General features: G+C 46.5%; 1 protein-coding gene across 2 annotated transcripts in view; it reads left to right on the top strand.

The window, feature by feature from the left end:
* Nucleotides 1-1,340: 1,340 nt before the first annotated feature.
* ZNF530 (zinc finger protein 530) overlaps nucleotides 1,341-12,993 on the top strand; it is a 13,709-nt gene continuing 2,056 nt past the window's right edge. Inside the window, exons 1-3 of one of the 2 annotated variants that reach the window (XR_001887911.1) lie at nucleotides 1,341-1,590; nucleotides 5,717-5,846; nucleotides 7,465-9,608. Coding sequence is in view for 1 of the 2 variants with exons in the window: in XM_017885390.1 (XP_017740879.1) it covers nucleotides 1,561-1,590; nucleotides 5,717-5,846; nucleotides 7,465-9,101 (1,797 nt within the window). In the remaining variant the exon portion in view is untranslated. Of the gene's footprint in view, nucleotides 1,591-5,716; nucleotides 5,847-7,464; nucleotides 10,049-12,993 lie in introns of those variants that run through there. The other variant, XM_017885390.1, reaches the window with a different exon arrangement.

The following is a 12,993-nucleotide window of genomic DNA, read 5'->3' as shown; positions in this document are numbered from 1 at the left end:
AACGTAAAGGAGATCTGGCCTCATCAGTGTTGGGGGGCAACATCCAATGCTTTGAGAGCCAAAATAGAACAAAAAGGCAGAGAAAGAGCAAGTTACTCTCTTCTTGTCCTGGGTCATCCACCTTCTTCTGCTTTCCAACATTAAGGGTCTTGGATCTTGGGCCTTTGGACTCTGGAACATACAAGAATGACCCTCACCCAGTTCTCAGGCCTTCAGCCTCCAACTGGGAATTTCACCATAGGCTCCCTTGGTTTTCAGGCCTTCAGATGCAGACTGAATACCACCCAACTTCGTGATTTACCAGGTTGCAAAAGGCATATCCTGGGACTTGTTAGTCTCCATAACTGGATGAGCCAATTCCCATAATAAATCCCCTCTTGTACATCTATGTACCCTATTGGTTCTGTGTTTCTCTGGAGAATCCTGACTAACACAATGGCTTTCAGTAATTTTCATTTCACAACTGTTTTTCTGAGATAATCTCAACTCCCCTTGCAGGCACTGTCCGTGCAGTAACAGTATCAAAGATCAAAATTTCGCATCAAAGAGATGAAAGCTAGGTGTCCCTAACCTTTACTCTGGCATTCTGGTGTCCCCTTTGCACAAGTGCTCTGACTGTGAACACTACAGACACTGTTCTACTTTAAAATGACATATGCTAAGTGGCTCTTCTGTTTAGAAAGTTGCTACAATCCTAAAAGAAGCATATCTAAGAATATGGAGGAAGAAATATTATATGAATAAAACACTGTTCCTTACAGGGTTAGACACACTTACTGATTACACAGGCAGGAGAGGCATTTTCTGTGAGAACCAGAAACAGAATTCCACTTTCGTCCTCCTGCTTCGGTGCAATCTAACGGATGTTTTATCATTCCTGTCGTGGCTCTATGTAAACTCTATTTCCCTCATTCCTTACTGAGCATAATGAAACTCACAAAGCTGACTCTAACGTTCTACTCTACATAAATGTGTGGAGAAAGAAGGTAATGTTTACTAGGTTCTCACCATGGATAGAGGCATTTTGTATCTGAATGACTGACTACCTAGGTGACTAGTTGTACACAATACTCTCCAAAAATCTCTGTATGGTACCTTAAAAAAGCAGCGAAGCTCCTCCCTGGTCCAAGGAGGCTGGAGACACCACCTCTCAGGCTTCCCCTCCACTTTTCTCCATAGCACGGGGCCATTCCTCCCTGAGGTCCAGGAGAAGAGCAACCTCTGCCAGCCCAGGAAGCGGTGAGAACTACATTACCCAGAGGCCCGTGCGCCAGGCACTTGCCGTGGAGCCAATGAGGCCCAGGAGAGGGTCTTTTCCGCTCTGTCCAACTTGTCTGGGCGGGACTTCCGGCGTCCTCCCAGTGGCGGGCACTTTGGCTTGTGTCAGTTCCATCCGCGGGTGCCGGATCTGGACCCAGGTGCTGACAGCGAGAAGGCGCGAGGAGAGTGGTTTTCCCAGCTGCACAGCCGGGGCCTGACGGTCGCCGGCGGTGGTGATTGCTTTGCTCGTGTCCCCGCCCGGATCGTCCACCGCTCCCGGCCCGCTGTGCCCAGAGTCCGATGGCGTCGGCAATGAGGGCCCCGACCCTGGTGAGCGCTGCGTCCTCCCGGCCTCCTCCGCCCTCCCCACCCGAAACTGAGGGCCACGTGAAGGGTTTTCAGCAGCCGGACCACATTGTCCAGCACAGTGAGGCTCTGGTGATGGGTCTCGTTTCTGGTAGTGTAGCAGGGAGCGGGAGAGCGACGGCTTGGAGCTGCGCCTGAGCCAGGAGGCTGGGGAGACCCAGGCCGGCCTCCCGCGTGCAGGGAGCAGAGGGTGGGGCAGCGCCACGCTGCATTGGCCCCACTGAGTTTCGCCAGCACACTGAGGGCCACAGCGCGTAGGACAGAAGAGGGCCATGGCCCAGTCACCCTTCTAAAAGTTTCACAAAAGCTGTTCAGAGGAACTCACTGGAAGGGCAGTGATGATAGCAGGCATGGAGGGACCTAGTCTTTTTACGAGGTCGCAAAGCTGATAAAAGTCAGCACCAAGGACTGACACCCAGATATAAAGCAGTCATCCCAGGACACCTGGCTCTGGTGTTACACATTGGAACTAGAAGCCCATGGAGCCGCAATGTGGTCATCTGCCTCTCAGAACATGTCTCTTCCCACAGATTGCCACTAATACTTATAGGTCTGTAAGAAGAACTTACAGACACTACAAGGGTGAGTGGAGGAAATCCAGAACCTCACTGATTCCAGCAATGGGATCTCTGGGACTGGGACTGTGGTGACCTGGGATTGTTTACTTACCGCTTTTCCAGGCTTTGAGCCTAGGGACTCTGAGCAAAATATGCCCAGGGTGGGTATTCTATGAGATGGTAACTGTTGCTGGCAAATAATAGAATGAATGTGGAAGTTTGTCCCAGAGATAAGTACAGGTGTTTGGAGCTGCTTGGAGTGAGGCTGAGCTGGTTAAGAGAACCTCAAGTCTCATTTCCTTCTCATGGGAACAGAGAGCAGAGGTACAGGAGCTAGAAACTAAATGACTGTCTCGGATGTCTTTGTTCTGGAGATGATGGCAGCAATGAAGATTTGGAGCAGAAGAGGGAAGTGATCTTCCCCAGGCCTCATGAGGCTCCTGTGGCTGAGCACAGACAAGAGACTGTGGGTTTAAGGGAGTTGGTAGCAATACCAAAGAGGAAAGAGGAGACTAATGCAATAGGTCCAGGCGAGTATAGATGATGTGGGCCAGAGTAGTGGCCACAGTGTGGTAGAAATGGTTGAATTTTGGATTGTAAGTCAGCTCTGATTTTCTGATACCAGGGCTGAGAGATAAGAAGGGATGATTCAGGGCGTTTTGGGTTTAGCAGCTGGAAGCATAGACGCTCCATCTACTGGGAGAGCCAGGTAGATAGTAGGATTATTTTTCACTCAAGATATCAGGATTGTGTTTTGTCCATGTTAAAAATATGAAATGTTTTAGAGAATAAGTAAGTAGCTGTATCAAGTGGCTAGGTGGACACACAGGTCTTGAACTCTGAGGAGGGGTGCAGGATAGAAACTTCTACAAAGAGTGGAGGATAGTATTGAACTAGGATAGAGCCCTATGTCTGTTAGGCCATTTACATTACTATAAAGAAATACCTAAGGCTGGGTAGTTTATAAAGAAACAAGGTTTATTACAGCTTATAGTTCTGCAGGCTGTACAGGAAGCTTAGTGCTAGTGTCCACTTCTGGTGAGAGCCTCAGGAAGCTTCCATTCATTGCAAAAGGCAAAAAGGGAGCCAGCAAGACAGAAGGGAGGCACCAGTCTCTTTTTAGCGACCAGGTCTCATATGAACTTATCACTGTGTGGAGGATACTATGCCATTCATGAGGGATCCACCTCCATGACCCAGATAACATCCCACTAGGCCCCACTTCCAACATTGGGGATCACATTTCCAGGTGAGATTTGAAGGGGACAAATATCCAGGCTATATCAGTGTCTTACCTTGGGTTGATAATGAAATAGCCTATATTGGTGGCTTAAACAGCAAAAATGTGTTTCTCACAGTTCTTCAGGCTAGGAAATTCTACATCAGGGTGCCTATAGATTCACTTATTTGTGATGGGCTGCTTCTTGGCTTGCAGTGGCTGCCTTCTTGCACTGTCCTCACATGGCCTTTCCTGGGAGGGAATATGTAAAGAAAGCAAGGAATCTCTTTCTATTCTTACAAAAGCATTAATTCCATCATGAGGGGTCTTTTGACCTGATCTAAATCTAATTACCACCCAAAGATTCCATCTCCAAATACTGTCACACTGTATTACGCTTCATTGTGTTTAGTGCTTCAACGTAAGCATTTTGTGGGTGGGCATGGGGCAGAAACATTGAGCCCATAACATCATAGATCCCATTGAGTAGTGGGATTCCTGGTCATGATGATAATATTAATAGCAGGCCAGGAAAGGGAGGCGTGGGAGCCACAAGAGGGTACCATACTTGGGTATCTGGATGGATGTGTGGAAATCACAAACAGGTTATAGAGGGAAGTGGGCCTAGGAATAATATAATAGTCCGTTTTATTATTATTTATTATTATAATAATAATAATAGTCCGTTTTCATGCTACTGATAAAGACATACCTGATACTGGGAAGAAAAAGAGGTTTAATGGACTTACAGTTCCACATGGCTAGGGAGGCCTCACAATCATGGTGGAAAGCAAGGAGGAGCAAGTCACATCTTACATGGATGGCAGCAGGCAAAAAGGAGTTTGTGCAGGGGAGCTCCTCTTTTTAAAACCATCAGTTTTTTGTTTTTTGTTTTTTTTTGAGATGGAGTCTTGCTCTGTTCCCAGGCTGAAGGGCAGTGGTGAGATCTCAGCTCCCTACAGCCTCCATGTCCTGGACTCAAGGGATTCTCCTGTCTCAGCCTCCCAAGTAGCTGGGATTACAGGTGTGCGCCACCACACCCAGCTAATTTTCATATTTTTAGTAGAGACGGGGTTTTGCCACATTGGCCAGGCTGGTCTCAAACTCCTGACCTCAAGTGATCCGCCTGCCTTGGCCTCCCAAAGTTCTGGGATTAGAGGCATGAGCCACTGTGACCGGCCTTAAAACCATCAGTTCTTGTGAGACTTATTCACTATTGCGAGAACAGCACAAGAAAGACCCGCCCCCATGATTCAGTTAACTCCTACTGGATCCCTCCCATGACACATAGGAATTGTGGGAGTTATAATTCAAGATGAGATTTGGGTGGAGACACAGCCAAACCATATTAGAGACCTAGTGGGATTTCAGACAAGATGAGGCTGAAGCCAGACCTAATGCTTTACTGCTCTATGGCCTCACCAGGATCTTATGACTGCTCCTATGCCTACGGAGTTTCATGCAGACTGGTGGATAAGTTTACGGGCAGAGGTAGTCATCTGGGAGCATCACTTAACCTTGGGTGGAGGGCCACTGGAATGAAGGGTAGCAAGAGAGGAAGGCAGTTACTGTTTAGTGCAATACAAGTTGGAAAGGGTCATGTGTGTCTGACATATGTATGTGGTTCTGGGTAGCTGAGGTTGATGAAAGGAATAGACTCAGGTAGGGAGGGCTTCAGAGCAGGATATGGGGCTACCTGTGGCAGTAGGGACCATCAGAGGTCTGGGTAGTCCTGAAACTTGTTTGAATTTGCAAGCACTTTCTAGATATCTTGTGCTGAGTAACATATAGGAAGGCAGGAGAGATGCCTGTGTTATGGGATGGGGGTGGAGGTGGCTGAGGGAGTGAGTTGGGTGAGAGAGGTGTGGTGGAAAGAGTGATGCACATATGAAGAGGGAGTGTGAGCTTTTGTTTCATGAGTCTGGACATTGAGGACATGAGAGCGGAATGTGAACCCAGACCTTCAGTTGTGTTTGGGAGCCATGGTCTGAGGGATTCCAGGAGAATTTATAGACATGAGAATGTGGTTTCTATCTGTCCACCTGCCTGTTGTTGCTGTGGGAGAACACAGTGACCAATGGGACCATGAGGAGAGAGTGGGCATCAGTGGCATCAGGGCCTGTTGTATTTCCTGAGGTGGGGAGATGGGGAGGAGGGTGAGCCAGGGACTGTGGGGAATCAACGTGTGAGGATGACTATTCCTGAGGTGGGGAGATGGGGAGGAGGGTGAGCGCAGGGAGGGCGTTGTGGGAGAATACTTCAGTCCTAGGAAAGGGAAAGATGCTGATCATGGAATGAACTGTCCTCATCATAGCAGGGTTTTGTAGCCTTTGAGGATGTGGCCATTTACTTCTCCCAGGAGGAGTGGGAGCTCCTTGATGAGACGCAGAGGCTCCTGTACCACGATGTGATGCTGGAGAACTTTGCAGTTATGGCATCCCTAGGTAAGGCCCTCCTATTCCTCCCAGTGTCCTTTGTGGGTCTCTCCTTTTCCCCTGTCCCTGAGGCAGCTCTGTCCTTTCTTCAGTTAGACCCTGAGCTCTACAGAGCTTCCCACTTTCTTGGCGTATGTATTCTGGGGGACACCACCAAGCAAGGCACTCTCAAGACTATCCTAACACCTGTTGCCTCTAGGCATGCAGTGAAGGGTCTGGGAGACAGGATCATTCTTTCAACCTAAAGGATTTGTCCTTGCCTTCTCCATGACGGGATGGCTTTGTCCACTTCTAGGATGCTGTTTGCTCCGTGTTCTGCCTTTTGCTTCTAACTAAAATCTCAAGCTGCCTGTTTCAGTAATTGCAGGCATCATGATGGTAACTACTAATTGGTCCGTAGGCTTTTCATAAAGATCTACCTAAAAGATTTTCTTGTAACATTATTTTTCACTGCTGTAGTTTGTCATGTGCTGAGTTGCTCTGTGCCAGTGCTGGCTGTGCACCTCTCTGGTCTACCCTTTAGGGCTTGCATCTTACAGGCCCAGTATAGTTGCCCAACTGGGATTGGGGGATGGCTCTGGTTGCTTTACGGGGTGCAAATAGCAAGATACTCTCAGAGGAAGCCTGGCGGCCCTGATGAGTGACAACTAAGGGAGGGCAAGACGCTAGGGCTGTTTCTAATCACACCATAAACCTGTCCTGAGTTCTCAGTGATTGGGTGCCAATTCCATAGGACATACATCATTTCTTTTTTTTCTTTTCTTTTCTTTTTTTTTTTTTTTGAGACAGAGTCTCACTCTGTTGCTCAGGGTGGCGTGCAGTGGTATTATCTCTGCTCACCGCAAGCTCCGCCTCCCGGGTTCACGCCATTCTCCTGCCTCAGCCCCCCGAGTAACTGGGACTACAGGCACCCGCCACCACGCCCGGCTATTTTTTTGTGTTTTCAGTAAAGACAGGGTTTCACCGTGTTAGCTGGGGTTTCACCATGTTAGCCAGGATGATCTAGATCTCCTGACCTCGTGATCCGCCCACCTCAGCCTCCCAAAGTGCTGGGATTACAGGCATGAGCCACAGCGCCTGGCCTTTTTTTTCTTTTCTACACATGTTCTGATTTTTATTTCATCCATGACTTCCAGCCCTTAGCTGCTCCCAATTTCTGGCCTCCACGTGTTACCTGTTCCTTTCCAGTGCAACTTCTAGGGTGTTCTTTAACACTTACCCACATGTAATATGTTGTCAGATGTGCACATGTTTTTAAATAGTCCTTCCACACCAAGTATTCAGTTCCCATGGGTTTCTACTGGGCCTGGACACCAATAATCTTCTGTGCAGTATACCGAAGTCCTCTCTTCTCATAGGGGAGGAGGTCCTGATAAAAGCTTTTGGAAGAATAGTGAGTCAGAGACCCTACCTCTTCTCTCTGAGTTGTGCCCCAACTTTGTGTCTTTCATCTCATAAGGCCTTCCTTGTTTTCTGTGACTTGTGGAGCCTTTTTTCCCCAAATTGCCACCAGCTCTCATATCCTAAGAACATTTTCTTAGACTCATTCTTTGTCTGACACACATTTTTGATGTAACTTCTCACACCATAGTGGACCTGCATTTTCTCAGCATTTCTCTTCTTTCAGGTTGTTGGTGTGGAGCAGAAGATGAGGGGGCACCTTCTGCAGAGAGCATTTCTGTGGCAGAACTGTCACAGGGCAGGACTCCAAAGGCAGATACATCCACCGATAAGAGTCACCCCTGTGAGATTTGTACCCCAGTCCTGAGAGACGTTTTACGAATGATTGAGCTCAAAGCCTCACCCCATGGACAGAAATTGTACTTGGGTGGGGCATCAGATTTCTGGATGAGTTCAAACCTTCACCAGCTCCAGAAACTTGATAATGGAGAGAAGCTCTTTGAAATGGATGGGGACCAGGCCTCATTTATGATGAACTGCAGGTTCCATGTGTCAGGAAAACCCTTCATATTTGGGGAAGTTGGGAGGGACTTTTCAGCTACCTCAGGACTTCTCCGGCTTCAGGTGACTCCCAGCAGTGAGAGACCACACAGCAGGATTCGACACTTCAGAGTTCCCACTGGACAAAAGCCTCTCAAATACACTGAATCCAGGAAATCTTTTAGAGAGAACTCTGTATTCATTCAACACCAAAGAGCTGACTCTGGAGAAAGGCCTTACAAGTGCAGTGAATGTGGGAAATCCTTTAGTCAAAGTTCTGGCTTTCTTCGACACAGGAAAGCACACAATAGAACAAGGACTCATGAATGTAGTGAATGTGGGAAATCATTTAGTCGCAAAAGTCACCTAACTCAACACCAAAGAGTTCACACTGGAGAAAGGCCTTATGACTGCAGTGAATGTGGCAAATCCTTTCGCCAGATATCTGTCCTCATTCAACATCAACGAGTTCACACTGGAGAAAGGCCTTATGAGTGCAGTGAATGTGGGAAATCTTTTAGCCACAGCACTAACCTCTATCGTCATAGGAGTGCTCACACTAGCACAAGGCCTTATGAGTGCAGTGAATGTGGAAAATCCTTTAGCCATAGCACTAACCTCTTGAGACACTGGAGAGTTCACACTGGAGCAAGGCCTTATGAGTGTAGTGAATGTGGGAAATCATTTAGTTGCAATATCTACCTCATTCACCACCAAAGATTTCACACTGGAGAAAGGCCTTATGTGTGCAGTGAATGTGGGAAATCATTTGGCCAGAAATCTGTCCTCATTCAACACCAAAGAGTTCACACTGGAGAAAGGCCTTATGAGTGCAGTGAATGTGGGAAAGATTTTAGCCAAAGCTCTGGCCTCTTTCGACACAGAAGAGCTCACACTAAAACAAAGCCTTATGAGTGCAGTGAATGTGAAAAATCATTTAGTTGCAAAACTGACCTCGTTCGACACCAGACAGTTCACACTGGAGAAAGGCCTTATGAGTGCAGTGTATGTGGGAAATCTTTTATCCGAAAAACCCACCTCATTCGACACCAGACTGTTCACACTAATGAAAGGCCTTATGAGTGCAATGAATGTGGCAAATCCTATAGCCAAAGCTCTGCCCTCCTTCAGCATAGGAGAGTTCACACTGGAGAAAGGCCTTATGAGTGCAGCGAATGTGGGAAATCTTTTACCCGCAAAAATCACCTCATTCAACACAAGACAGTTCACACTGGAGAAAGGCCTTATGAATGCAGTGAATGTGGGAAATCCTTTAGCCAAAGCTCTGGCCTCTTAAGACACAGAAGAGTTCATGTGCAGTGAATGTGGGAAATTATTTTGTCACTTTTTTTTTCTTTTTTTTTTGAGATGGAATTTTGCTCTTGTCACCCTGGCTGGAGCGCAATGGTGCAATCTGGGCTCACTGCAACCCCCGCCTCCTGGGATCAGGTGATTCTCCTGCCACAGCCTCCTGAGTACCTGAGATTACAGGCATCTGCCGCCATGCCCAGCTAATTTTTGTATTTTTAGTAGAAACAAGGTTTCACCATATTGGTCGGGCTGGTCTTGAACTCCTGACCTCAGGTTGATCCACATGCTTTGGCCTCCCAAAGTGCTGAGATTATAAGCGTGAGCCACCATGCCCAGCTTGTGTTGTCACATTTAACACAAGATTTCCCAAAGAAGAAAGGCCTTCTATATGCTGTGAATTTGTGTGTTGTTTGTTTGTTTTAACTTGGTATGATGGCACTGGAGGCTAGCCTTTGAGAAGAGCCTTCTCCTGATGTGACTCATGTATCCAAACATCTATGGATTCCCCATAAATTTGAGGTATGTGGGAAGCATGTGTAGCTATGTTGTACTCTCTAAACCTGCCCAGGGACCTTACCAGATTCATATCACTGCCAGTTTCTGTGGCTGAAGCCTTTTCATCTCTACCCACTGGGAGACCCACAGAGTGTGCATCAGTCACCACCCCAACATGCTCAGGGATGCAGACCTCTTCCATTAGTTGGAGGAAAGTATGAGTAGTCTAAGCTCTTAGGGGGATTTCTCATTTCCTCCTCTGGCTACATAGTGTATGTAACTACCCCATTGTTGGCCCCAGGACCTGACCTGAATTCTGCTGGCAGCTTCCAGAGGACTGCCTTTTTTGAAGACATTGTCGATCTCAGGCCACGCTTATGGTGAAGCGTTTTTTAGCTTCCACCACGTACCAGGAACTGCCTGTTAACTGGCTTGTGCAATGATAAAGGCCTTTTGTTTAAGTACCTTTAATCTTGTAAGTTGTATTAACTGTGGGGTAGTTTGGAGACATAATAGGACTCTGTCAGCTTAAAAGGGTGTATAACATTTGTGGGGATTCAAATTTTGTTTGCCTCAGATGGGACGGTATGCTGACAGAATATAGCTTTTGCTCCATTTTTGGCCTATTTTGCGTTGTTACCAAGACCTTCTAGGAGACACTGCAGGGCCTTCTGGTTCTGATTTTTGCCTGCATGTGGGCTCAGAGGTCATTCTGCAGAGGGGGCAGTTGTGACAACTCTCATTGTTTCTGGAGACAACACAAAGTTTTTCTTGTTGATTGAGGATAGCACATAATGCCCTGCAATGTTTAGAATCCCTTAATGAGGTCCTGTGAAGGAGCTGTGTCCCTTGAAACACAATTCAGTGAGCTAGTGTCCCTAGGTATAAAACTGTGGGGCTGGAAGGAAACATAATTGGTAAAGAAACGCTGGGTTGAATATTAGGGAATGGAGGAGACTGCAGCAAATTACATGGACTGTTCCTCATATAAAGTTTCATCCGGCCGGGCTGAGTGGTTCACACCTTTAATCCTAGCACTTTGGGAGGCCGAGGTGGGTGGATCACGAGGTCAGGAGTTCAAGACCAGCCTGGCCAAGATGGTGAAACCCCATCTCTGCTAAAAATACAAAAATTAGCCGGGCATGATCGTGGGCGCCTGTAACCCCAGCTACTCGGGAGGCTGAGGCAGAGAATTGCTTGAACTTGGGAGGCAGAGGTTGCAGTAAGCCGAGATTGCACCACTGCACTCCAGCCTAGGCAGCAGAGTGAGGCTCTGTCTCAAAAAAAAAAAAAAGATCTATTCAGGCCAGTCACAGTGGCTCACGCCTGTAATCCCCACACTTTGGGAGGCCATGGCGTGCAGATCACTCCTGGTCAGGAGTCAGAGACCAGACTGGCCAACATGGTGAAACCCCATCTCTACTAAAAATACAAAAATTAGCCAGGTGCAGTTGTGCATGTCTATAATCCCAGCTGCTCGGAAAGCTGACACACCGAGAATAGCTTGAATCCAGAGGTGGAGGTTGCAGTGAGCTGAGACCACGCCACTGCACTCCAGCCTGGGTGATGGAGAGAGACTGTTTCAAAAAAAAAAAAAAAAAAAAGACCGGGTGTGATGGCTCACACCTGTAATCCCAGCACTTTAGGAGGCTGAGGCAGGTGGATCACCTGAGGTCAGGAGTTCGAGACCAGCCTGGTCAACATGGCGAAATTCTGTCTCTACTAAAAGTAAAAAATTAGCTGGGTGTGGTGGTGGGCACCAGTAATCCCAGCTACTCAGGAGACTGAGGCAGGAGAATCTCTTGAACCTGGGAGGCGGAGGTTGCAGTGAGCCAAGATCACGCCACTGCACTTCAGCCTGGGCAACAAGAGCAAAACTCCATCTCAAAAAAAAAAAAAAAATTATCCACAAGTGTTCCAGTGACTATGACTGCAGGATCACTGTGTGCCTAAATCTCTAGAAATGTGTGTCTTGTAGCTCAAGTCATTATTAGAGACAACACGGGTTTTATGGATTCCTGTAGCCTCTCTGGCCTGTTTACTTCAAGGCCATTGCTACATAGACAATAAAAACATATGAAGTCAAGAGAGATTCAGTTGTCCTTGGTCCGGCTTTTGTCATCCAGTAGCAATCCTCTTAATGCTGGTGGAAATGGCCTTCATTGCTCATCTGTATTTCCTGCCACTGAAGCAGGACTGCCTCTGTGTGGCCTGGGAGCTAGACGGTAGAGTCAATAGAGACTTAGTAAACCAGACTTTTTGAAATGTCAATGACTGAGATTGTTAATTGCATCCATTAAAAAAAATTATCAAGTTATAACTGATGTGGAATAAATTGTACATATTTAAAGTGTACAACTTAAGTTCTGACATAAGTGTAAACTCATGGAAGCATTATTGTAATCGTAAGAATGAGCATATCTCATCTGCATATTTTACTTTTGCTCTTTTATAATGCATTCCAGAATATGCAGGCAACTTTTGACATTCCTTTACAATTGATTGACTTGAATTTTCTGGAATTTTATTTTAGACATCATAAAGCATGTATTTTGTGTGTGTGTGTGTGTGGTTTTATTTATAAAACTTCTCCTTAGGTAAGGGCCTGAGATGAACTTTGGGGGTGACAGATATGTCCAACACCATTGATAGGGTGATGATTTCAAAAGGGTATATACGTGTGTGTGTGCGTGTGTGTATATATATCAAGACTTACTGTTACACTTTAAATATGTGCAGTATATTGCATGTTGATTACACCTCAATGAACCTATAAAAAGTTATTCCATTTAAAAATCTGGGCCTCCCACTTCTATTGGAAACTGGACAACTTGACAGCCTGCAGTGTTTTGAAACAGCATGGATTGGGTGTCTTGTTTCCAGCATATGTCCCATGTTCCCCAACACTGTTCCTCAGGAAACAGGGAGGAACAGCTATTCCTCAGCAAAAAGGTGTTCCTCAGCACCTGCTGAGTGACCATATTCCCTTAATGTCAGAAAAGTAACACGGTGACTGTTTTGGACAACTTTTCAGAGCTTAAAACCTTGCCTGAATCAGTAGCCGCCAAATTCATTGTGCACATCTTATAATTTCCAAGAACGAACATATTAAGTGAATATTTTTATAATTGTGAAATGGTCTGTTCAGGGCCCTCATTCCTCAACCTTTTTTTTCAACCACCTTCTCATTAAGGAAGCATATGTATTAATCACGGTTTTTGTTTTTTGTATTATATGTCTTGACATCTTAAAATTCTTGCTGGTGTGGCCGGGCGCAGTGGCTCAAGCCTGTAATCCCAGCACTTTGGGAGGCCGAGACGGGCGGATCACAAGGTCAGGAGATCGAGACCATCCTGGCTAACATGGTGAAACCCCGTCTCTACTAAAAATATAAAAATTAGCCGAGCAT

Source organism: Rhinopithecus bieti, unplaced genomic scaffold, assembly GCF_001698545.2.
Source record: "Rhinopithecus bieti isolate Rb0 unplaced genomic scaffold, ASM169854v2 scaffold_15006, whole genome shotgun sequence".
Taxonomy (NCBI): Eukaryota; Metazoa; Chordata; class Mammalia; order Primates; family Cercopithecidae; genus Rhinopithecus; species Rhinopithecus bieti.
Note: the sequence above shows the minus strand (reverse complement) of the source record. Positions and strands in the feature narration are given on the sequence as shown.